At 48.6% G+C, this 22,513-nt stretch overlaps 1 protein-coding gene across 4 annotated transcripts in view; it reads right to left on the bottom strand.

The window, feature by feature from the left end:
- Window positions 1-6,787: 6,787 nt before the first annotated feature.
- Kiaa0319l (KIAA0319 like) overlaps window positions 6,788-22,513 on the bottom strand; it is a 94,633-nt gene continuing 78,907 nt past the window's right edge. For all 4 annotated transcript variants that reach the window (XM_055611204.1, XM_055611203.1, XM_055611206.1 and 1 more), the window contains 9 exons: window positions 21,588-21,736; window positions 20,523-20,674; window positions 20,060-20,198; window positions 18,729-18,888; window positions 14,514-14,656; window positions 13,804-13,926; window positions 13,080-13,170; window positions 11,900-11,991; window positions 6,788-7,952 (listed from right to left, as the gene is read on the bottom strand). In XM_055611204.1, the coding sequence (XP_055467179.1) occupies window positions 7,765-7,952; window positions 11,900-11,991; window positions 13,080-13,170; window positions 13,804-13,926; window positions 14,514-14,656; window positions 18,729-18,888; window positions 20,060-20,198; window positions 20,523-20,674; window positions 21,588-21,736 (1,237 nt within the window). In that variant the 3' untranslated portion in view covers window positions 6,788-7,764. The remainder of the gene's footprint in view (window positions 7,953-11,899; window positions 11,992-13,079; window positions 13,171-13,803; window positions 13,927-14,513; window positions 14,657-18,728; window positions 18,889-20,059; window positions 20,199-20,522; window positions 20,675-21,587; window positions 21,737-22,513) is intronic.

The raw sequence follows: 22,513 nt of genomic DNA, 5'->3' as shown, positions 1-22,513 counted from the left end.
TACAAAGATCCTTCATAGTAGCCATTTGAAAGCTATGGAGATTGTGAGGTACTAGTAGTCTCCGTTAAGATACTTTGTCACCCTCTTTGAGACATTTTTAATTGTGAAATATTCTAACACTGAGAGAGTTGCAGGCTTTGGGGTCTTTGTGCTTGCTGTCTCTGTTAACCTAAGTAAATGAAAACCTTCTGCTCAGCTTTCTCCTCTGTGGAGTGAAACAGTAACAACATCCTTAATTGTTGGACCTGGCACATGGTAGGTTTTCAAATGTAAGGTAGCTCTTAAAACTGCCCCATCTCGTGTTTGTGCATGCGCACACTTGCCACAGTGTGGTGTGGCAGTCAAGACACCTTGCTTGAGTTGCTTCTCTTTTTATACCATGGGGTTCGGGAATTGAACTCAGGCTTGGTGGCAAGTGCCTTTATCTGTTGAGCTGTCTTGTCAGCCCTTCTTGATTCTCGGTTGTTGTTATTTTGTTTTGTTTCGTTCTTGTTTTTTAAACATCGTGTGTGTGCATTACATATGCAAGAGCATGCTTGTAGTGGTCAGAGGACAATTTAAAAGAATCAGTTCTTTTCTGTAACTGTGTGTGTTCTTTGGAGAACTCAAGTAGTCAGCAAACACTGTTTCCCAGTCGTTTCACTGGCCCCCAAGGGTGGGTGGGTAGGTAGGTTTGCCTTTACTTGTTTGTTTTGATGCACATCTGGGGGACAGGATGACTGGGTGGAATCAGTTCTCTCCACCATGTGTATCAAGATAGAACTCAAGTCATTGGGCTTGGCCACAAGTACCTTTACGGATTAAGGTAGCTTCCTGGCCCCAGATTTCTAATTTATAGTAGAGAACAAATTGCTTAGTCTAACTGAGGTTTCAAATGCATGTGAGACCTTAAATTTACATTGTGGATCCTGCTAAATATGGTAATCTGCAGATCGTTTCTGCATCTCAGAGTGAAGTGTTGAGTATGACTCGTGCTGTGGTAAAACCAGCAATACCACTACCATCCGTCACAGCTTCACTGTATCTGTGCTTGCTTTATGCCTTCACCACCCCAAGCTAGCTTTGCAGGACCCAAGGTGTACAAGGTTCGGGCAGGGGTTGCCATGCTTGTTACAGCACATAGGAAGGACAAGTTGATGATGCCGTGTATCTCTTTCCACCACAGTTTATATTGGGTCCAGGGATTGAGCTTGGGCCTCCTCTCCTACCTATGTAAAATCAGTAATATAGGTGCTGGAAAAAAATGGTTTAGGCTGTCAAGAGCACTTAATGCTCTTGCAGAGGACCCAGGGTTAGTGTCTAGTGTCTACATAATGGCTCAACCACCTGTAACTCCAGCTCCAGAGCCGCCACTGGCTCTTGCGTAACATGCAACAGGTGGCACATATGCTCATGAAGGCTTACACAAACACAGACCCTTTAAGTATTTTTTTTTAAATAATGCATTCTAGCTTTTAAGTTTTCATATATTTTTCTAGTGCAAAAGGCTTATTGGGGAGGGGAAGAGAGACATGAGAGACAAACAGGGACAGAGAGAATGAACAAGACAGGGAATGAGAGAAAGAGCCAGAGAGCTCATTTATTTTTAAAGAAGGAGTTGCTGCAGCTAAGCTGGCCTGGAACTCACAATCTCCCTTTTCTGCGTTGGTTCTGGGATTAAAGGCATACTCCAAGAGCTCTCAGGGTGCTGTGACTCTTAATACTAAGTGTGTTTGGTTTAATTTACCTAATCTTCTTGTTAAAATTTATACTCCTTTAATCTCATCTACACTTACTTTATTGTGGTTTGGATTTCATAATCCCAATAAATATGACTGGGTTTTGTTGTTTTTAAAGTATTGACTATTTCTGAATACAGTTTTCTCAGGTGTTAAACCTTCTATCTAAATGCTGTTCTTTCTGACCATTTCTCAAGAAGACCCTCTCAGCTCTGGGCTGGCCTTCATGCTGGTATGCAACTTAGGATGACCTTGAACTTCAGACCTCCTGCTTAAAGAAGCACATAAGACTACAGGTTTGTGCCACCATGCCCCTCTGTTAAGCACAGGGCTTTGTGCGCTTTAGCCAGGACTTATACTCACTCAGGTGCACCCATTGTTCACGAGGCAGTTTCTTCTTTTTTTTTTTTTTTTTTTTTTTTTAATGTGCACTGGTGTTTTGCATGCATATGTCTGTGTGAGAGTGTCAGATCCCCTGGAACTGGAGTTATAGCACCCATGTGAATGCTGGGAATTGAACCTGCGTCCTCTGGAAGAGCAGCCAGTGCTCTTCTGAGGACCTCTGAGCCATCTCTGTTAGGGTCTGTGAATTGCTAAGAAAGATCCCAGACTCACATGGTATACAAAAACAAAGAGCATTTATTCTGCAGAGAATTCCAGCAGGCTGGGATCACCACCTTCACAAAATAGCGGCAATCCTGAGGGGAGCTCATTGACTCCCTTTAAAGCCAGAAAGGGGAACTTCTACTGTGGGTATGTTACTTCGATTGGGATTGGCTGGTGGCTATGGGACTCTGATTGGGACTGGCCGATGCCCATGAAATTAACTCCTTTCATTTCCTCCTTGAGTAGGATTCCATCTCGAATCCTTGAGATGGGTCCAAGGGCTGGTACTGCTGCTTAAGAATGCCTGCTTTCCCCCAATCCCTTCCAGTACCCCATCAGAAAAGGGTAGTGGGAGAGGGAGCACAATTCTCTTAGCTGCTTCCTACTGGTTAGGGTCATTGGGTTCTTTGGAGCCAGTCCAATCCTCCCTTCAGATTTCCAACTTCTTGTCTCACTGCAACAATAGCAACCAGGAGCTGCAGGGAGAAGCAGCAGCAGCCTTGTTTTTTCTCAGAGCTCTCCAACATTCTCTGGATTTTGGCATTTATTCTCTCTACAGAGTTCTCAAATTTAAACTATCTGCCCCTGGCAATTAGCTCCTCTCAGAAAACACATGAGGCAAATAGTTTACTCAAAGAGGCTTTTCTTTTAATATAAACGAAACTTTCTATTCGTTTCTTAAAAGGAGATGATCAAGGAACCAGACTTTTTTTGAATCAATAATTTCTTTTATAACCTAATGACTCTTGACCGCTCTTCCCTGGATTGGCTTGTAGTTTCTGCTGTTGAGCCTCGAGCTAGGGCCAGAAGTTACCTAAACATTCTTGTGGATTACCCGGTGCTGCCAGAACCTTTGCCTGTCTATGAGGCCTTGGTCAGAGCGATCAGCTCTGCTTTTTGGGCTGAGGTCTGCCCATAGGCTGTCACTCAAGTTCCCACTGCCACCCCTCATACCTGGTGCTCTTCCGGACAAAGCTGCTTTTACCAGTGAAAAGTATCTGATCTGTATCTGGCCAGGGGATATTAGTCAGGTCAGGGTGGAGATCCTGGACATGTTGCAAAACAATGGAGCATTCATGCTTGACAGTTGCATCTGGGTCTGGCAGCAGGGTGGCAGGGTTGAGTGCTGATGATGGGCTGGATTGAAGTGAGGTGCGGAGCCAACCGGGCATTGAATAGCCAGTGGTTGGGTGTGTTCTTGAAAATTCCCTCTATGGCCTGAGGGATAGTTATGACCAGTTCCTGTCCCTGACCAGTGGGGTGGTTGCTGCCACCGTGCGGAGGCAGGTGGCCATCTCTGTGCCGTGGGATCCAGTTGTTTGCATTGATATGCAACAAGCCTTTTCCAAGGCCCCGGGGAAACCCTTTGGCTGTGCCTTTGCTCTCATCTACATTTAGGTGGAAGGGTTTATAAATGTGTGGCAGGGCCAAAGCCAGTGCCTCTAATAAAGCCTTTTTAAGCCTTTCAAAGCCTTCATCCATTTCAGGTGTCCAATTTAACGTGCCCTCCTGCCCTCTAGTGGCTTCATAGCACCGCTTGGCAACTTCAGTGAGCCCTAGTATCCAAAGTCTACAGAAGCCTGCTGACCCTAAAAATTCTCCTGGTGGAAGGGGTTGGTATATTCAGGATGGCGTCTTTCCAGGCTTGGGACATCTATTGCGCCCCCCGCCTTGAGTATGTACCTGAGGTATGTTACCTCCTGCTGGCACAGCTGGGCTTACTTGGCCAATACTTGACAGCCCATCTGGGCCAGTTCTTAGAGCAGGTTGGTGGTTGCGTGGTGGGCAGCAGGTAGGTCAGCCATGTACTTCAAAAGACTGACACTTGGGTTGGGCACACCTATACTCCCCCAGGCCCTTGTGCAACTCCTTGACAAAGATGGTAGGAGAGTCGGCTCACCAGAGGGTCTGGTTGAGGAGGAGCCTTTTCCCCTCTACCTGCAGCAGTGGCTCCCCAAGAACAGTTGGAAGAGCCAGGTCCAGTGCTGGAGTGGGTGCATAGAGTGGGGGATAAAGGTCCTCATTATCTGGGGCTAAAGGGGAAAGTATGGGGGGGTCAGTGCAGCAGCACCTCTTGGACCTAGGGTATGGAAGGCCCGGGGTTCAGAAAAAGTTTGAACAAAGATGGGGGATGGGGGAGTTCCTCCACCAGGTATTGCCAGGTGGTAATATAGGGAATCTGGTCCCAGTGTTCTGTATTCTCATAAACTAAAGCTTTTACACCCCAATGGTAGGCAAGCGGGACGTCCCCTCCTCCAACCAGCCCAGCTTGAATGTGGACCATTCTTTCTTACAAAAGATAGTTAATTTGCCGGGGTGGATGACCAAACCTGAATCCTTTACAACCCAGCACTATATTCAAGGGGGTAGACACTCAAGGACGAAGACATGGACAGACGTTCCTAGGAAAATGAAAGAAAACCCAGTAATCAGCGCCCCCTGTTCTCACTCTCTGTGTACAAGAGGCAAAGAGACCTGACGCTGGCTCAGAAACCAGTTGAGAATCTTAAGATTCTCCCAGAACCAGACCGGAAAGCCCTTTCTGGGGGTTGGGAGCATCCTCTGTCAACCCTGGCCTCTAGACTGTGCTTGTCTGCTAAGTCCACATTGCACTCAAGCGATTAGACAACAGACCAGATACAGGGTGCCCAAAAACTTAGCAGGAAGAAAAAAAGGGTCCCCTTGACCGCTCAACCAGTCTGGGTAGGAGTCCTTGGTGATCCCTGACAAACCCCCAAATGTTAGGGTCTGTTGGCTAGTGTCCATGGAGGCTACATGACCCCACTTAGATTGGCTGGAGTCCATGGAGGCTCTGTGACCCTGAGTGGGACTGGCTGGTGCTCATGAAGGCTACATGACTCTTGAGTGGGTCTAGCTGGTGCCCATGGAATTGAATTCTTAACTCCAGCCCATTGCCATACATTGCTGGTATGGGTGGGTGGTGTGTTCGCTTGCTTTCAGATATGACATAATAGCTGTCTGGTGATCTGTTTTTGGAAGATCAAAGCCAGCCTCTGTACTACACTTGTCAGTAGCTTAAAGGGAAGGTCATGGCCTCCAGGCATCTCCCAGTTGCTGTTGACCCCTCTCATTGTGAGATGGATTTGGGGGAAGCAGCAGCTCTAGGAGGAAGGAGTTGCAGACATTTCTGAGCACTCCACCCATCCTCCCCGAGCAGAGCCATAGCTCCTTTGTGGACAGCACCTGGATGGCTTGCCCCACCTTCAAGGTACGTTCGTTATCATCACAGTCTGTCTCAGAGATTCTCACAACTTGGGGGAAATCATCATTCTTTTGGGTTTTAGTTTGTGTTTTTGGTAGTAACTCCTTTGGAGAATGGTGGTGGTAGTGGTGATTTTATCTTAATAGGAAACAAAATTGTATCTTACATTTCCAATCATTGTTCTATTTTAAGTGTCTCCCATAAATAGAAATTTACCATTTTTAATGGTTGTCTTGGGCTAGCCTCATACTTGTAGCTATCCCCTTTTGAAACAAGGTCTCTTGTGTGCCTCAGCCTGGCCTCACACTCATGGCAACCCCTACCTGAGCCCCCTGAATGCAGTGGTTATATGCGTGCACCACTACACCTGGTTCTATTTCTGCTTTCTGATTGGTTGGTTGAAATAATTTCCCTTGCCTGGTTTAGAGATTGTTACAGATTTTTTTCCTGACATTTTAGGTTTTCTCTGAAACTTGACTTTAAAAGGTATGCACGCTCTCCTGGAGAATGACCTTACATAATCACACTTACCTCTTCTTAGCCAATACTTTGTATCCCGTACAGAAAGGATCATTTGGTGACACCTAGTAGGGAGTGGTAACCAGACGTTCGCCTCCCCCTGCGCACACTCCACTGTTAGCCTGTTGGCTTCCTATGCTCTGGCCCTGTTAGCTCTTCTTGGCTGCTGTTTCCTGAGATCAGCCCTATTGTGACACACTGAGAAGTGCATCCCAGCCTCTGAGATAATGGGTACATTCATGTTGCTGTTCTTGAAATGCTGGGAACCTAAAAAGGAACACTATTGCCCCAGTTTTTTGTTGGTTTTTGGTTTTGTGTTCTGAGACAGGATTTCTCTGTGCAGCCTTGGCTGTCCTGGAACTCACAAATATCCACCTGCCTCTGCCTGCAGAGTGCTGGGATTAAAGGCGTGCGCCACCACTACCTGGCATTGCCCCCAGATTTTTAAGACATCCTTGACAATTCTCTGTGCCCCTCAGCTTGGTCACAGGAGGACAGAAGTCATTTTTGTTTAACAAAAGGTCAAAATCAAAGAGCATCTCTGTCCAGCCAGCACTCATGTGGCACAAGCCCACGTACCATAGCAGGCTGGGGGCCTGAACTGCTAGCCAGTGTACTGAGGCAGCCTTCATGACTACAACCTCACAGGTCTATACCAACGGTAGGCCCTCAATGCAGGTCATGGATGCAGCATGAAACAGCACAACCTAGTAGCCAGGCACACAATTAAATAGCATGTTTAATTATCTCACAACAGGTAGTGCAGTAGTAGAAATTGTAAGTCCTTTTGAAAAAGTCACTCTTCCCAAAACCCCGATTCCTCAACTGCCAGACACCATGGCTGAGGAACTGGTGACAGGGCCAGAGGGATAAAGTCTTTCAAGGAGCTGAAAGTCTCCAAGTTAGAGTTGCCTTGAGAGCAGCCAAAAGACCTAAAAAGAATGGGTGCACATATACTCAAGCACTCACACGTGCAAAGGACACAGAAAAGACATGAATAGAGAGACATGGAAGGGACCAGAGTGGGGCAGTCACACACATGCACTCACAGGCCACAGAGTTCCAGTCTGTCTGTGGCTATCTCCTCTGGGAAAATGAGGGTGGCCTGAGCCTGGAAGCAGGTGCTGGTGATCATCCCCAGCAGTCCCCTACATCCCTGATACAGTCAGTACACAAGCCAGCTCTAGAGCCAAGGGGTCAGGCAGCATTTCTGCACTACCACGCCAGCATCCGTGGTGGGCAGATTTCTCTTGGCCTGGGGAGGCAGGACACACTGTATGCCCGGGGCTTGGCCCCTAACAGCAGGCGGCTCTTAGTCCTGTGCCAGGTACAGGGAAGATACAGTAAGCCTCACCATGTGTGTTCTGGCCCAGCTGCACTGCTGAGAGGTGGCAAAGGGCGGGCTGTGTCTGCTCTCTGGCAGGGAGGTGTGCAAAAAGTGAGGCCCTGAGATGAGGACAGTTGGGGGCCTACCACATTGGTTTATAGAGGGAAACCTCTTCATTCACAGCTTCATTTAGGGGTTCCTATAAAGTGTCTGTGGATTCAAGTACCAGCAGTTTTGATGGGGGCTGTTGGGATGGTGTGACCAGCACATGCTGGGAGAGCAGCTGTCCTCAGACCTAGGAGGTCAGGAACCAGCCTAGAGGTGCTCTGGGCCCTGGCACTCTGATGAGTCTAATAAGACGGACCAACGGGCTACAAGATCTCCTCCCGTGGGCTCCTGGTCTTCAGTGGTGTTTGCCCGTTTGGCACAGATCCATTCTGACCATGCAGGAGTTTGCCCTTCTCCCGGTCTGGCCAAGTGAAGATGGCATCGTCGCTGTCCAGTTCCGACTCAGAGTGCATTAGGCTGCTGCTCAGCATGGGACCTTTCTGTTTGCTGCCTGCCGAGAAGACAACCCCAATGTCAGGAAACACCTTCCCAGGCCCAATTCACAGCCCATCCTCATCTCCACCTGGCTACAGCAGGACACAGAGAGCAAAGCCTGGACTCCCCTGCTACAACCCTGAAAATAACCAAAAATTAAACATTTAAAAACGGGCTGGAGAAATGGCTCGGTGGTTAAGAGCACTGTCTGATCTTCCAGAGGTCCTGAGTTCAATTTCCAGCAACCACATGGTGGCTTACAACCATCTATACCCTCTAATGCCCTCTTAGAGCACTAATATGCATTAAATTAATTAAAAAAATTAAATCTTAAAAATTAATCTTAAAAAAATTAAAAACAACAGTGGGAAAACCTGGCTGAGAATGAGACTCATTCAGAGACAGGCTCAAGTAGCCATTTTATTAACACACCAACCAAGTTCTCTAAGAAGCACCTGGGACTGCAGAATTGCTCAGCAGTTAGAAGCAGCAGTTGCTGCCCTTCCAGAGGCCCGAGTTTAACTTCCAGTGTCCACAACAGGTGGCTCCTGTAACCACAGCTCTAGAGGATGCAGCCTCTCTGGACTCCATGGTCATGTGTGCAGATATGCACATTTACACAGAAACTTTTTTTTTTTTTTTTTTTTTTTTTTTTTTTTTTGAGAAAGGGTTTTTCTGTGTAGCCCTGGCTGTCCTAGAATTCATTCTGTAAGCCAGCTTGGCCTAGAACTCAGAGATCACCTGAATCTGGCTCCAGAGGGCTGAGATTGAAGGTATGCACCACCATCACCTAGCAAAAATGAATCTTAAAACCCAGATCAAGTTGTCTTGAGACTCTAAAGGCCACGGCAATCATGTCCACATCCTAGAGCTCATCCTAGGATGAGCTCATCCTAGAGCTCCAGGAATGAACTATTTATTCTACAAGAGTGATGGTTGCAAGTGGGATTAGCTGAGGAGCTCAGGCCAGCACAGGCCAACCACAGGGACTAGCTTTCCACCTGTTAAAAGTGGGGACTATCAGATGAGTCGTGCTTCAGTCAGGCAGTCTACAACCTGGCTATGCATCACTCCTACTAAACAACGGCATCTTGAGAGGATGGTGGCCAGCTTGAGAGCTGGATGTGCTCTCAGGTCTCCCAAGGCTGAGTGTCCAGGCCCTGAGCACCTGTGCTCACGGATCACACTCTGCTGTGGGCCTCATCCACATATGTTTGGCCATAGTGGGCCATGGCTTACGCGCTTTTGTCCACTCCAGGGTGTACACTGCATCCAGAGCCCCAGGGCACCAGTAAAGCAGAGATACTGAAGGGCCTTCCAGTGTGGTGGGAACAGTGGCCAATGGAAGGCCCATGGAAAGTCCCTGCTTCTCCCATTCCCCACCATAGATAGCCCCCCCCCCCCAGCCCCTCCTCTGGAGACCTTTGGAGCATTCTTTTTCTAGTGGCCACATGGCACCTCCTTTCTTTCCAACAGGACAAAGGCCTTTAAAGAGATTGTTTCATGGCTGCACAGCACCTGATTGCTACAGCTCTTGCTCACCCACTAAAGATGACAAAGGTGGGGGACAGCATCAGCGAAAACTGAACACACATCGCTGGGACTCAGCAATTCTCTTGTTGCACCCAGTAGAGAGATCCCTGTGTGTCCACCAAAAGACACAGGAGTGTCCACAGCAGTCTTTCTATACTGATGGGTGAAACTGGTCAATAAATACATGCCTGTCAGTAAATGCCTGGGTGCAGATGAACTGCTGTAAGGAATGGGCACTGCCTGGATGGTAGCACGATGAGGCCAGGGGCTTTAGGTGTGCTCCCTTATAACGACTCAACGTGCTGTACTTACAAGTTTCTGATGAATTAGTTTGAGCCACCAAGAGTGGCTTTTGTGGGTGGTAAAAAGTAATTTCATTTGGTTCAATCTACCATAACAGAAGAACAAAAAAGCAGATCTCTCGGCCTGCTGTTGTCACACTCCTGGGCTCTGCCCTGCCTAGTGTAGCCCCTCCCCTTCCCTCCTCTGCCTCTGCATGCAGACTGGGCATGAGTCCCGGCCCTCTGTCCAGCTTCTCAGGTTATCTTTGTAACTCCATTTTGAAAAGGCTTTGAAATCCATAGGGCTTATGTTTCCTCACCCCCTACCGCTATAGGCATCCACCATTGTGCCAGCTCTGCAGGTGTCTCCTAGGGTCTCTGTTGGCATCTTGAGTTGTGATTCTTTTATGATGACCCCTACTCTGCAGGATCCTTCCTCTGCAGGCCATCCTGGGTGTCAGGGACTCTCTTCAGAGCCGTGACCCAATTTTGAGATGCTGATCCTCACTGGCAAGTAGAATCCCATCTTTCAGTACTGACCATTCTGCTGGGTTCAATTTAGTTCTCTCCCAGAACAGTGTAGCAGCTGTCCTGGTTCTGTCAGCAGCTAGGTGGGAATCAGCCTTGACCTTGTCTGCTCCTCTGCGCACTGTCACTACCTCCTCAGACCATTGGGAAATGCTTCCTTTCAGCCTGCTTTATGTTGTCACTGTACTGCTGGCATCTTAGTACCACAGATGCTCAGCCCTAAACCCCTTAGAGCACCCACTGCTCTCAGAGGGAACCTCAGCAAAGACCTGCTCACCCATCCAGCCTGGGTCCCTCATTTTGGCTCACTTGCCCAGCGTACATAGTTTTTGCCCACCTACCCAAATGCCTTCTGCTCCTCTCAGCAGTGGGGCCTCACCATATTGCCTGTGTCTGAAATGTTGACTCATCTGCTGATGCTTATCCTTCCTAGCTTAACTGTCACTCTTAATTCTTTAAACTGTCCCTCTCCTTTCCTCCCTGTCTGTGCCTCCCTTCCTTCCCTGCTTGGAGTGTGTGTGTTGTGTGTGTGTTTGTATGCTATGTTTGTGTGTGTGCTGTCTGTATGTGTGTGTGTGTCTGTGTGCATGTATGTATGTGTTTGTATGTGCTATGTGTTTGCTGCTTCCACTGTGTGGGTCCTACAGCTTGAACTTGGGTTGTCAAACTTGGTGGCAAGTGCCTTTACCTGCTGAGCATCTCGGGTCTTATGTATACTCTTTATTAAGACTTTCATAATCATTCTATACAGCTGTGAGCATGATTTTGGGAGACTAAACAGGGATGAGAAAAAACTTTCTGAACATAAGAACAGCAGAACCTCATCAGAAAAGAGTGGAGATGAACAAGATTGCTCCCTGAAAGCAGACACAGCAAGCTCACAGTGGCCACACAACCAGGCCAAGAAAAGCATGATGAAGAAATATGGTCAAGGTAAAGTGATGGGGGCCTCGCTGGCTACTCCACGGGAGCTAGTTGCACACATTATTTGTTCTTGTGGAGGGTTCTGGTATCCTGGGCTCATTTCAGGCCCAGCTGACAATGGAGCTGCCTAGGTGCAGAGCCCAGCTGCTTGTGAACACTTGTTCTCTGTAGCCGTGTCTTCTCCCCTGCTGGACAGCAGTTCTCTGAAAGCAGGGGGTCTTGAGCCTGTGTCTCCCACAGCCTCCCCTAACACAAACCTTTAAGTTGACTTTAAGGCAATGGATGACTTGTCTATGGCCTTACCATGAGGGAACCCAGAAGGGGAGGAAGGCCCATGACACACCCTAACTCTTCTGCTCCCACTGCTCAGTCCTGGAAGGGCTTGTGTCAGGAGCCCTGGTGGTGCCCCTGACAGCCCAGCACACCTGCAGGCAGCAGGAAAGCAGCTGTGCCAAGACTGATGGACGGCAGCTGGGGATCTGCCTAATGACAGGGATGGAGTAGAAGGTTAGAGGAAAAGTAGGTTATAAGCTGGTCAGACTGCTCAGACTCAAGAAACTGAAGCCCCTGACAGTGACCACAGGATCACCAAGCAAGAAGCAAACCTGACATGGACAGACGAATGAGCATGGAGGTGAAAGGAGCAAGGGGACTGAGCACTTAGTCTGGCCCCTCAGTACCAGCTCCAGAGCCCTACCTGCTCGGGAGGTTGGCTTCAGCTCCAGGCTTTCCTGATCTGTGGCATCCAGGATCTTGTATCTGCTTTTCCTCTTGGGTTTTCCTTTTTGCCTAAAAAACACAACCCCCGTCTCTGCTCAGGAAGGTTTGTGAGGCTCTGGAGTGCAGGGCCTGCCTGGTACACAGGGGCCTCTCCTTACTTCTCGGCCAGAGCAGGTGGGAAGATAAAAGCTTGGCTGGAGGGCATGAGGGAGGGGCAGTGAAACACGGAGCTGCTGATAGGTTTTCTGTGGCTGTGGAGGAATTTTTTGCGGGGAGGGAAGTTCGAGCCAGAATTTCTCTGTGTAGCTTGGCTGTCCTGGACTTGCTTTGTAGATCAGGCTGGCCTTGAACTCACAGAGATCCACCTGCCTCTGTCTCCCCAAGTGCTGGGTTTACAGGTGTGCACAACCACACCCAGCTTGGCAAGGATTTTTTTTTTTTTTTATTCCACTTTTCTAAGTTTTAAATGAGGTCCTATGTCAGGCTCCATCGCAGCCCTGTCTCAAACTGCTCTCAGACAGGTGATATAATTCTACTGAGCCTGAGTTTCCTCATCTATAAACTGGGATAAGGCTGTCGGAGGTATAAAAGAGAAAATGCTCTCTGAAGGCGATGATCCACAAAGACCATACTTTTGGCTCAGTCACCAGCACCACATGCAGAAGTCTTGTGTATATGTCAGGGAGGTTCTACCACTGAGCTATGCCCCTTTCTTGAAATCATGTTTAACACTGAAAAACATGAAATAAATGTAACAGAAGAGTAAGTACAGCTAGTTAGGCTGTCTCAATAAAAACAAAGAAACAAACTAGAACAACCAGTTATGAATTGAAGGCTGTAAGTTTGTGAAATAGTCCTATGTCCAGGTGTGAGGAATGCACCCAGCCACACCCCTACCAGGGTCTCCACCTTGCAAATCTCTACAGTGACACGCCTTAAATGAGGGCTTCTGCGCCTCAGGAGTGAGTAATGAGATTTTCTGCCACAGGCCTTGGGTGCTCAAACTCCCACCAAAGTGACTGGGGGTCAAGTGCAATCTTCCAAAGAAGGTATCAGATACCTCCTCACAGAAAAGCTCTGTGGCATGAAGCCAAAGGGACTTCAAAGGAGAATTCATCTTACCTCTCCCCACACTTGCCACCACCCTATCATCTCACCTCTTACAACAGCAGATTGCAGTCCACGACAGGATTCCCAAAGCGACAACAATGACAAAGGTAGCAATGATAACATATAGCACGCTCCATTCTGCAAAGAAATCAAAGTGGTGGAGGGTTCGTGAGAGGCTACCCCACCTCAGACACAAGGTGGCTTCAAAATGGGCAGCAATGTGCCTGGCTCCCTGGGTAGGGTGAGTGGAAGCTTGCAAGCTTTTAAAATGCTGCTGTGTCCCAAGCCCTGCTCCAGCAGTGCTCCGGGCACTTCAAAGTATGCAAGGGATGTAAGGTTTGGTTTGGTTTGGTTTCTCGAGACAGGGACTCTGTGTAGCCCTGCTTGTCCTGGAACTGGCTCTGTAGACCAGGCTGACCTTGAACTTAGGAGATCTGCCTACCTCTGCCTTTCAAGTTCTGGGATTAAAGACATGCACTGTAAGGTCAGGGAATGTGGTTTCCATGAGGCCACAGCATTCAGGCGCTCCACAAAGACAAGAGGCCCGCCTGGCAGCACATGGGATTCAGACCATAGTATGCAGCTGCTCTGAATGCTCCAGAAACCTCTCAGAGCTAACATGCAGCAAGTGTGGAGGAAGGGAGGAAGAGTCCTCTGCAAACAGAAAATACAGCGTTCTACTGCCTGCTCATCTGCCTCGAACATCAACACCTGCCACCGCAGCACAGTGCCACACTGCAGCCAAGCTGGCTGGCACAGAGCCACACTCACCACAGTTGCTGTCTCCATCCCTCAGCTGCACCTTGATGAAATTCTCCATCCAAAATGGGTCACAGACACAGCGCTTGGTGAATGAGTCACAGTGACCATGGTCAGAACAGTTCAGCTGACAAGCTGAAGATAGCAGAAAAGAGGTAAAAGTTAGAGAGAGCCAGAAGGACAACCAGCTTCCAGGGCTCATGAAAACCCAAATCCCCATATCTCATGTTGGCTTCATGGGACAGGCAGGCACAAGACAGCTTCCTTTGCTGTCTGTACCAGTAACCCTCAATTCTGCATTACTCCTCAACAGAGTAATGTAACTCCAGAAACAATATATAAAGTATTACCAGACTAATTCTGAAAAATTTTAGAATCTCAGTTTTCTAAACTAGATATGCATCTATTAGAACATTAGGGAAGAGATTCTGTGGGGGGGGTCCAACAACAGCTAATTCTGAAGCACTGCTGAATGCAAATGCGGTTGCCATGCGGTACAATGACAACTATCAGCTCTTTGGCCTCAGAGTCACAGCTGTTAATACTGCATGCCTTCAAGGGTGAGGGTGATGATTGAATTAGAGGCAAAATAAAGATAAAATTATTTTTTTATTCAGGCTCATGGTTCCCCTGATTACTGTCAGGAGCCTGTGGACCTTGGGGTACAAGATCCCAGGTGAATGTTTGCAAGAGGCCTTGACTCTCAGCTTCCCATGACTTACTGACTGTGTTGATTTCCAGGGCTCGGAATATCAGGAAGTCAGCCTTCTGCTTCCGCAGCTCACTCTTGAGCATGGCTGCTACCTCATGGCCTTTGAAGAGCTGGTGGGGAGGCTCATTCTGAACAAAAAATAACATCTTGGTGCTGCAGAGACAGACAACAGTGTGAATGTGCTGAAGTGGTCCATGGCAGCCACTGAGGCATCTAAAAGCACCTTGTGTCTGTGACAGACAGTGCTCAGCCTGTGGTGGCATGCACTGTCACAGCAGGCCAGTGAGACAGGTGCTTCAGGGCCACCTTCATTTTACAGAGGACAACACTGAGGCCCAGGGGAGCTCACTGATTTGCCCCAGGCCACACAGTTATGGCAGAGCCAGATCCCCACTCTGTAAGCCCCTAAAGCTTACATGAGCAGGAAGGAGAGAACAGGAGTTGGGGCTGTGGTTCTACTCCTTCTACCAGCCTTTGCTAGCTAGGACAGCAACGCAACTGGGTTTGTACCCAGGTTACTTGTCAAGCACACCACAGTGCTGTATAAATACAAACTGCTAGAAAGATTATCCATAAGCCAAACAACTGTTACTGTGACAGCAATAAGACAGGCCCTACATAGTGGGGTTGCTGGTTTGAAATGACATCACTCTGAACCCAGAATGTTTGCTTTTCTGCCTGTTGTTTGAACTCACATTTGTTCCCTATGTCTTAACCTCAGTCTCTGATGGCCTACCCCTTAGCGGCACAAAGCAAACCTTCCCAGTCAGTGTGCCACATGGATTATAGGTACTCCCAAGACCTCTTAGCGTGCAGGGCAGCTGAGAAGCCCCAAGTATCCCAGAGGCCCTGGACCAGCTGCTTCGAGGAGAAGCTATCCTAAAGTATAGCAGCACCTTCCATGTATGACATGACATACAGTTCGGGCTGTATTGTCATTGACTAAAAGCTCACTACAAAGTGAAGCTAACAATGAGGTCCTGCAAACTCCAGACCTAAGACACTGCCTTTACTATAAAGACAGGGTTCATTTCTTACCATTTCCTTCTGTAATCCATGGGTACAACTCTTTTTTTCTGCCTTTACCAGTAGCCCTCACATCTTTTTTGTTCTTCAAGATAGGGTTTCTCTGCATAGCCTTGGCTGTCCTGGACTCGATTTATAGACCAGGCTGACCTCAAACTCACAGCGATCTGCCTGCCTCTGACAGTCCTGAGTGCTGGGATTAAAAGCATGTGCCCAGTTTAGCCCTCACATTTTTACCTCCTCTCCCACAGGAGCAATCTCAACTAATTCACATCAGCAAAAAAACATGCCAAAACCAAAGAACCCAGATCTTTCAGAGATGCTACAAGCAAGCATGTCTCAAAATAAACTTCTGGTAATAACCACTGATCAGACGTGCATCTTTAATCCTAGTATTTGAAGCTGAGGCAGGTGGACCTCTGTAGGTTCTAGTCTACACAGCATATTACAGGTCAGCAGGGGCTACATAGTGAGACCCTGTCTCAAAACAAACAAACAAAAAAGTTGCTGGTCAAGCATTACATGTTACAGATCTACACAAATTTGTTACTATACTTGTTTGTATGTGAATGCGTGTGGAGCTCAAAGGGTAACTTGTTGAAGACTTCCACCATGTGAGTCCCAGGGATTGAACTCAGGTCACCAGGCTTGGCAGCAATCTCCTTGCTTACTGAGCCATGTCTTGGGCCCACACTGTCACATTTAACCCTCAAAACCAATGCTATAAAATAAGTACTAGAGTTTTCACAGGCAATACGCAGTTCCCACACTTCCCCGGACATCTACCGGTGTGGAAGGTCCTGCTTTCTCTCTGCAGTGTACATCTTCTCAAAGAAGGAGCCCCTCCTGAAATCCTCTCCTATGCCCTGGTTACAACCAAAGCCAAGGACAAGCCAGGTGCTCCTCTTCTTTATGCCCACTGGCAGTGATGGCGTGGCCACTGCTCCCCAACCAATTCCCAACAACTTAGGAAGCTGTTTGCCCTATTCTATTCCCCAGCCACTGAGCATTGTTGGTGGTGTGGTGGTGAGTTTCTTGTGTTGTTGTTTTTATTTTATTTTATTTTTTAAAGAAAAGAGTAATGAGGCTGGAAAGATGGCTCAGTGGTTAAGAACATGCATGGCTCTTAAAGAGGAGTTCGATTCCCAGCACCTATGGGAGGTGGCTTACTACTGACTAACTCCAGCTCCAGGGAGATTTGATACCTCTGGCCTCCACAGGCACCTGCACTCACAGACACATGCATATGTATGAAAAATTAGAAAAGTGTCCTAATCGTGTCACTGACCCAATCAGCTGTGTAGGAGATTCACTGAAAGGCTGTGCACTGCAGACAGAGGTCCAGTCCTATTCTACCTGAGTCACAGTCTCTTTGGATGAGGCCCACAGTGTGCTCATAAAACTCCAGGTGGCTGTCGTGAAGTTGGAGTGACTTCTTGCTTCTGATGCCTCAACCTTAGCTCTGACTCCAGTGCTGCGCAGGGTCAGTGTCCCTCCCTGGAGCTGCTCCCAACTGTCATCTCTCACCTTTGCTTCCAACCTCAGGATGTGTCGCCTTATTCCCCTCACACAGACACAACAGGATCCAGTACCACTAATGCTGTCTGCGTCCCCCATTTCTCCTGCATCCAGTTCCCTAGACTGACACTTTACCTCAGGCAACAAAAAGGCTGAGAGGTGGCCTCCGTTTAAAAGGTGCATTGGAGCCAGTGGTGGCTTCAGCACTTGGGAGGCAGACACAGGAGAATCTCTGTAAGTTCGAGGCCAGGCTGGTCTACAGAGTGAGTTCAAGGACATCCAGGGACACACAGAGAAGCCCTCTCTTGGAAACAAACAAAATCTGTATCTAATCTCCACCTTCCTTTCAGCACCAGTGTTTTTCATGATGTGTATATGTTTGTTCAAGGGTGTCGGATCCCCTGGAACTGGAGTTAAAGACAGTTCCAGTGAGTTGGGAATTGAACCACAGTCCTGTAGAAGAGCAGCCAGTGCTGTTAACCACTGAGCCATTTCTCTGCCGCAGCGTCTATGTCTATATATTACTTCCATGTACTCAAGACGGTAACACTGTCCTGCCATTTTGGCAATCTGCAGAGCACACTCCTTGGGCTGACCCCACAGGTCAGCCACCCTCCTGTGATCCTGCGGCTCTTTCAGGGCTTGCCACTTCTTTGTTTTCCCCTTAAATGTTGTGTCTCCAGAGTTCTATCATCACCCAACCACTTTGACATGTCCCAGTGTCATTCATCCACCATTTTGGCTTTGACACCTGCTCTTTGGTGTTTTTTTCCACCCTGTATCCCCAGGTTTCCAACTTTAATTCTGTCTCTCAGATCTGCTGGCAGGAGGTTCATGGGTTCAAAGCCACCCTGGGCTTCATGAGGGAAAAGTTACCCAAATTCAATAATCAAGTGAGTTCCTGCTTCTTCCCTAATCTTAGTTCGAAGACTGACTCACTTGTCCAGCCTCCCTCACCTTCATTTCCAAAGCTGCTGATTAGGGCACAGCACTTGGCTCCCTACCCAGCTCCTTTTCATTGCTTCTCACCACTACCTTAAGTAAGGGCTCTCCCCTTGTTGCTGGACAAGCTCAGAAGCTCCCAACTGCTCCACCCTAACTCCTTTTAGCCTACACACTACCCATCTCCTTGAAGAAAAATCTAAACATGGCGTTTCTTTGCTTTTAAAACAAACTAACTTGCGTTCCTTTGTATGCAAGTCTCTCAATCTCCACTGGCCTTACGTTTGACCACATCCCGTGTCTACGAACACTGAACCAAATGCCTTCCAGAAGAAGCCTGCATATCCCACCCTGGACCCACCACTCACGCTGCTCCCTTTTTAATCTTTTAATTCTCATATGCTGGGCAAGGCAACCTTTATTTCTGGAACATCTTTGGGCTACCCTCTCCTCCAGCTCTCTTGGGAGAACTAACTGGCCTGGCTGTTTGCTGAAGGCCATGCAGTGGCCCCTGCTCTACAGTAAGGGCATAAACATAGTTACCTCCATCTCAGACTACAGCTTACAAACCTGTTCTCAGAGCCTATCTGAGGGTCTAGCACAGGGCTGAGGCCTGACTGGCAAGATATACTCCAAGCGGTTCCTGGTCAAAGCACTCCCTTCTCCATCTAGCATCACTACTGCTCAGCCTGGGGAGCCCCACGCTTTCCTTTTCTTCCCGAATTCATTGTCCAGCTACCTTTGCTCCGTGTATGGCTGAATCTTTTGTACAATGATGTCAGAATCCAGCACCCCCAGGAGGACCCCAATCTGGCGGATGAACATCCCCTTCAGCCTCTCTGTCAGCTGACTGACGTTAACATCCAAAATGATCTCCACCAGGTTGCTTTTCCTGGGATCTGGAAAGCACAAGGATCAGTCATGGCTTCAAACTGTTAAAACAGGGCTGTCACTGTGTTTGCTTTGGCATAGAAGGGAAAGTGGTGACAGCAGTTAGATGTCCTTTGGGTGGGAAAGAAGAGAAGCGTGCTCCTAGCAAATCCGTCAGGAGCTGGCTTGGAAGGCTTTCCAGTACCCTAAGAACTGCCACACAAGTGCCCGGGTGAGGCACCAGGCTTCATGGAGGGACACGGGACATAAGACGAGGCCTTTGTTTCCCAAACCCTGTATGACAGGCACAGCTGAACTCTCCAGCCTACCATGTGTCAGCAGTCTCCCCTGTCCCCACTTTCAGGAGTAATATGTTGTATTTCAGTTATCTTAACAGTGGTGTGGATGCAGCAAACACAGGGAAAGTCCAGGTAGCCAAGGAATGACCTCAACACCACGGTGTTCACCTCTAGAGCCTGGATGTGGTCATGCTTGCTAGCCACAGCCTAAGCAACCAGGGGTGGCTCAGAACACCTTGCCTGCAGAGTTGGATGGAAGAGCCTGTAGCCTGATTTTGAACACAGATGAGACACTATTCTTCTTAGCCAGTGTCCTTTTTAGAGGCAAAGTAAGATCTGAAAGTCTTCCGAGGACCCTTCCCTAGATGGACCCTTCTCATGCCTGGGGCTGGCCTAAGGAAAGAGCTGATGTTTCTGCTAGGAGCCATCAGCCCTGTCCACTGCCATTCTTCCCTATCACAAAACCAAACTTCTGTTTAAGGATGGCATTCATTTCTGAAAACTTGAAAAGCGTGCAGGACATCAATCCACCTTCCCTGGAGTGTCAGATAAAGCCTGAGGCTCAGCTTATAAAAACACATTGTTTTCTGCATTTACATGCTGGTGACACACCATGACTCAAGCTATTCCTGAGCTCGAATTCCCAGGAACCCTGAATGTTCTCCTCAGTCGTGTGCAGAAGGTACTGAGCTGGGGCACAAAGCTCTATCTGACACAACTACTGGATGGCTGAGCAGGCCTGCCCTCTCTGAGGCCAGCTGTCTGCATGCGCTGAGTAGGGGAGGTCTGTGCTGCTGGCTGTGTGGGAGGGTACAGGCAGTAAAGGCTAGACCTGCTGTGTGTGTGTTGGGGGGGGGGGGGGGGGGGGGGGGTGGAGGCTGAGCTGGGTCAGTGAGCTCACCAGGTTTCACTTCCACAGTGGTCCGGTCTGTGTCGCTCTCACCCTTCGCATCAGTCACTTTCAGATGAAACGTATAGGTTCCCTCGACCAGGTTGGAAAGGAAGAGGACAGGGTGATGGTCAGAGTGATTCAGCACCTCCTGTGGGGCAACAACATGGCTGTGCTCTAGGACAGAATGCCACTCCTTTCTTGGAGCAAGCTACTGCTTGAGTCACACAGCTTTGCTGGTGGACCAGTCACAGCACCGCCCTCCATGGCTTCTAGGGTCAGGAGAGGGAAGCCCCTGAACACACCAGTTTAGAGTTGGCCCACTGGAAGGCATTTGACATCCCTGATTCCAGAGAACAATCTAGGCTTGATATAGGGGCTGCACGGTTAAAATAGGTCCTGGAGGGCAGGAGCCCCCTCTTCACCTACCCCCTACGTTGACTTTACATAGCGCTGTCGCTCCTGGCCCACTCACCCCTGCAGCTGGGCTCCCCTCATCTCGAGTCCACAGGTAGCTGACTATCCCCTTGTCGTCAGAGGACCGGGAGCCATCCAGTTCTGCTGTGCTCGTGGGCAAGGTGACCACCACATTCCCAGCAATCTTGGCTACTGGTGGTTTGTTTATTTCTAACCAAAGAGACAGCAATGAAATAACATGACATTCTGGGAAAGCAAGATGCCACTTGTGAGGCTTATGTGGGACTCAGCACTGGGGGCACCTTAAACAGAGAGCTGTTTAGTGTTCGCCCAAAAGCCACTAGACCCCTGAGGCTTCAGGGCTCTCGTGCTGTCACAGAGGGGACAGTATGCTCTCCTCCTGTGGCTCTGCTTTACAGGGATTTAGTGAGTAGAAATGAAGCCAGGGCACTCCAAGCTGGAAGCTTGGGTTTGGCCAGTTGCCACCATAACTCCTCCCTTTAAATGTTGCTCTCAGGGTGTCTTCTTACCCCGGAATTCTCAAGGGAAGGAAGAGTATGACCCCGCTGAGCTGAGGCCCCATAGACTCTGTGTCATAGAACAGCTTGCCAGGAGTTACCTTAGTTTAATCATCACAACACTGTATGTAACCCACTGATATGGTGGGCTTTCTACCACCAGTCCACGGCCTCTCCCAAGTCCTCCCCAATCCCTGTGAGGCCAACAGGACAAGGAGGATGTCAGCCAGGAAGCTGCAGTGCAGCTGCCATCCCAGCACCTGCCGGCAGGTGTCACTGTAGCTATCGGAGAGTCACAGAAGCCCCAGGTCTTAGCACACAGGCAAAATCAAAATGCTAAGAAAACAAATCCTTTAGTACTTTCACTAGTCATTTGAGAAGAAGGAACAGGAAGGAAGCAGGAGGATGTGGAGGGAGGGAGTGGAGCGGGAAAGAGGGTTTAAAAATCACCTTACAGCTCCTCTCAAAGATGTTTAGAAAATTGCAGCGCTTTACCCCTAGCCTGTTTCCTTATCTCTAATCAATCCTGCACCAAATGAGACATGGCAGATTCCTGGGCTATCAGACCCAGCGAGGCTGCTGCACATGCCCACAACAAGACCCACCTTCTTTGACAATGACATTCACAGAGCTCTGGCTCTGTAGGTTCCTTTCATCTTTGACAGTCAAGGTGAACACATAGGTCCCCACTTGCAGTCCAGTCACAGTGGCGACACTGCTGTTGGCATTCTCTAGCTGCACCCCGTCAGGACCCCTAGACAAGACAGTAATCAGAGGGTGGAGTCATACCTGTCTGCTCTTCTCCTGGCAGCAAGGAAGAGCAATTATTACCTCAGCTAAGACAGGAACAATTGTTTCCCAAACCTTGACAGAAAATGTTAAAAACTATTCTATTTGGAGACAGCATCACTTGGCCCCAAAACACAGGCTACTTCTAGTGAAAAAATTCCGTTCATCAGCTTTTAAACACAGGCTTATCTTTTACATGTGCTTCTACAACATGAAAATTCTTCATTATTCTAGTTTATATAAGAAATAAAGCTCTCTGAGTAGCTCTGTGATCGATAGGATGATCTAAGGATGAGGTTTCTGAAAAGCATTTCTGGTCCATTTCTTGGTTTGCTCTTGCCAGCAAAGAAGCAAAATACACTTCTTATCCAAACTCTTGAACCCTTCCCTGACCCACCGTGATGAAAAGTCAAAGGAAGGATGCAGGCCAAGACTGCAGAGGGGCTCTTGGGATAAAGCCCTCTTCTCCTGTTTCTAGAAGAGTCTCCTCTAGCTCCTGGACGGAACACCAGGACACCACATCCTGCCTCCTTCCCACTGCATCTCAGCACAGCAGTCTGCAGGAGGCTCGTGGCCAGCACACAGGCAAGGGTTGCACACAGCCTGAGCCCTGCACCCACGCATCCTTCCAACTGAGGACAACCAGAGAAGGCTGCCAGCTCCCAGCTCTGCTTTTGAAACTTATTACCTCTGACCCCAGTGGCCTGTCTTACCCAAGCAGCTCCACAAGTACTAGCTACAC

Source organism: Psammomys obesus, unplaced genomic scaffold (genome assembly GCF_907164565.1).
Source record: "Psammomys obesus unplaced genomic scaffold, mPsaObe1.curated_primary_1811, whole genome shotgun sequence".
Classification (NCBI taxonomy): Eukaryota; Metazoa; Chordata; class Mammalia; order Rodentia; family Muridae; genus Psammomys; species Psammomys obesus.
This window is presented reverse-complemented; position numbering and strand designations above follow the sequence as displayed.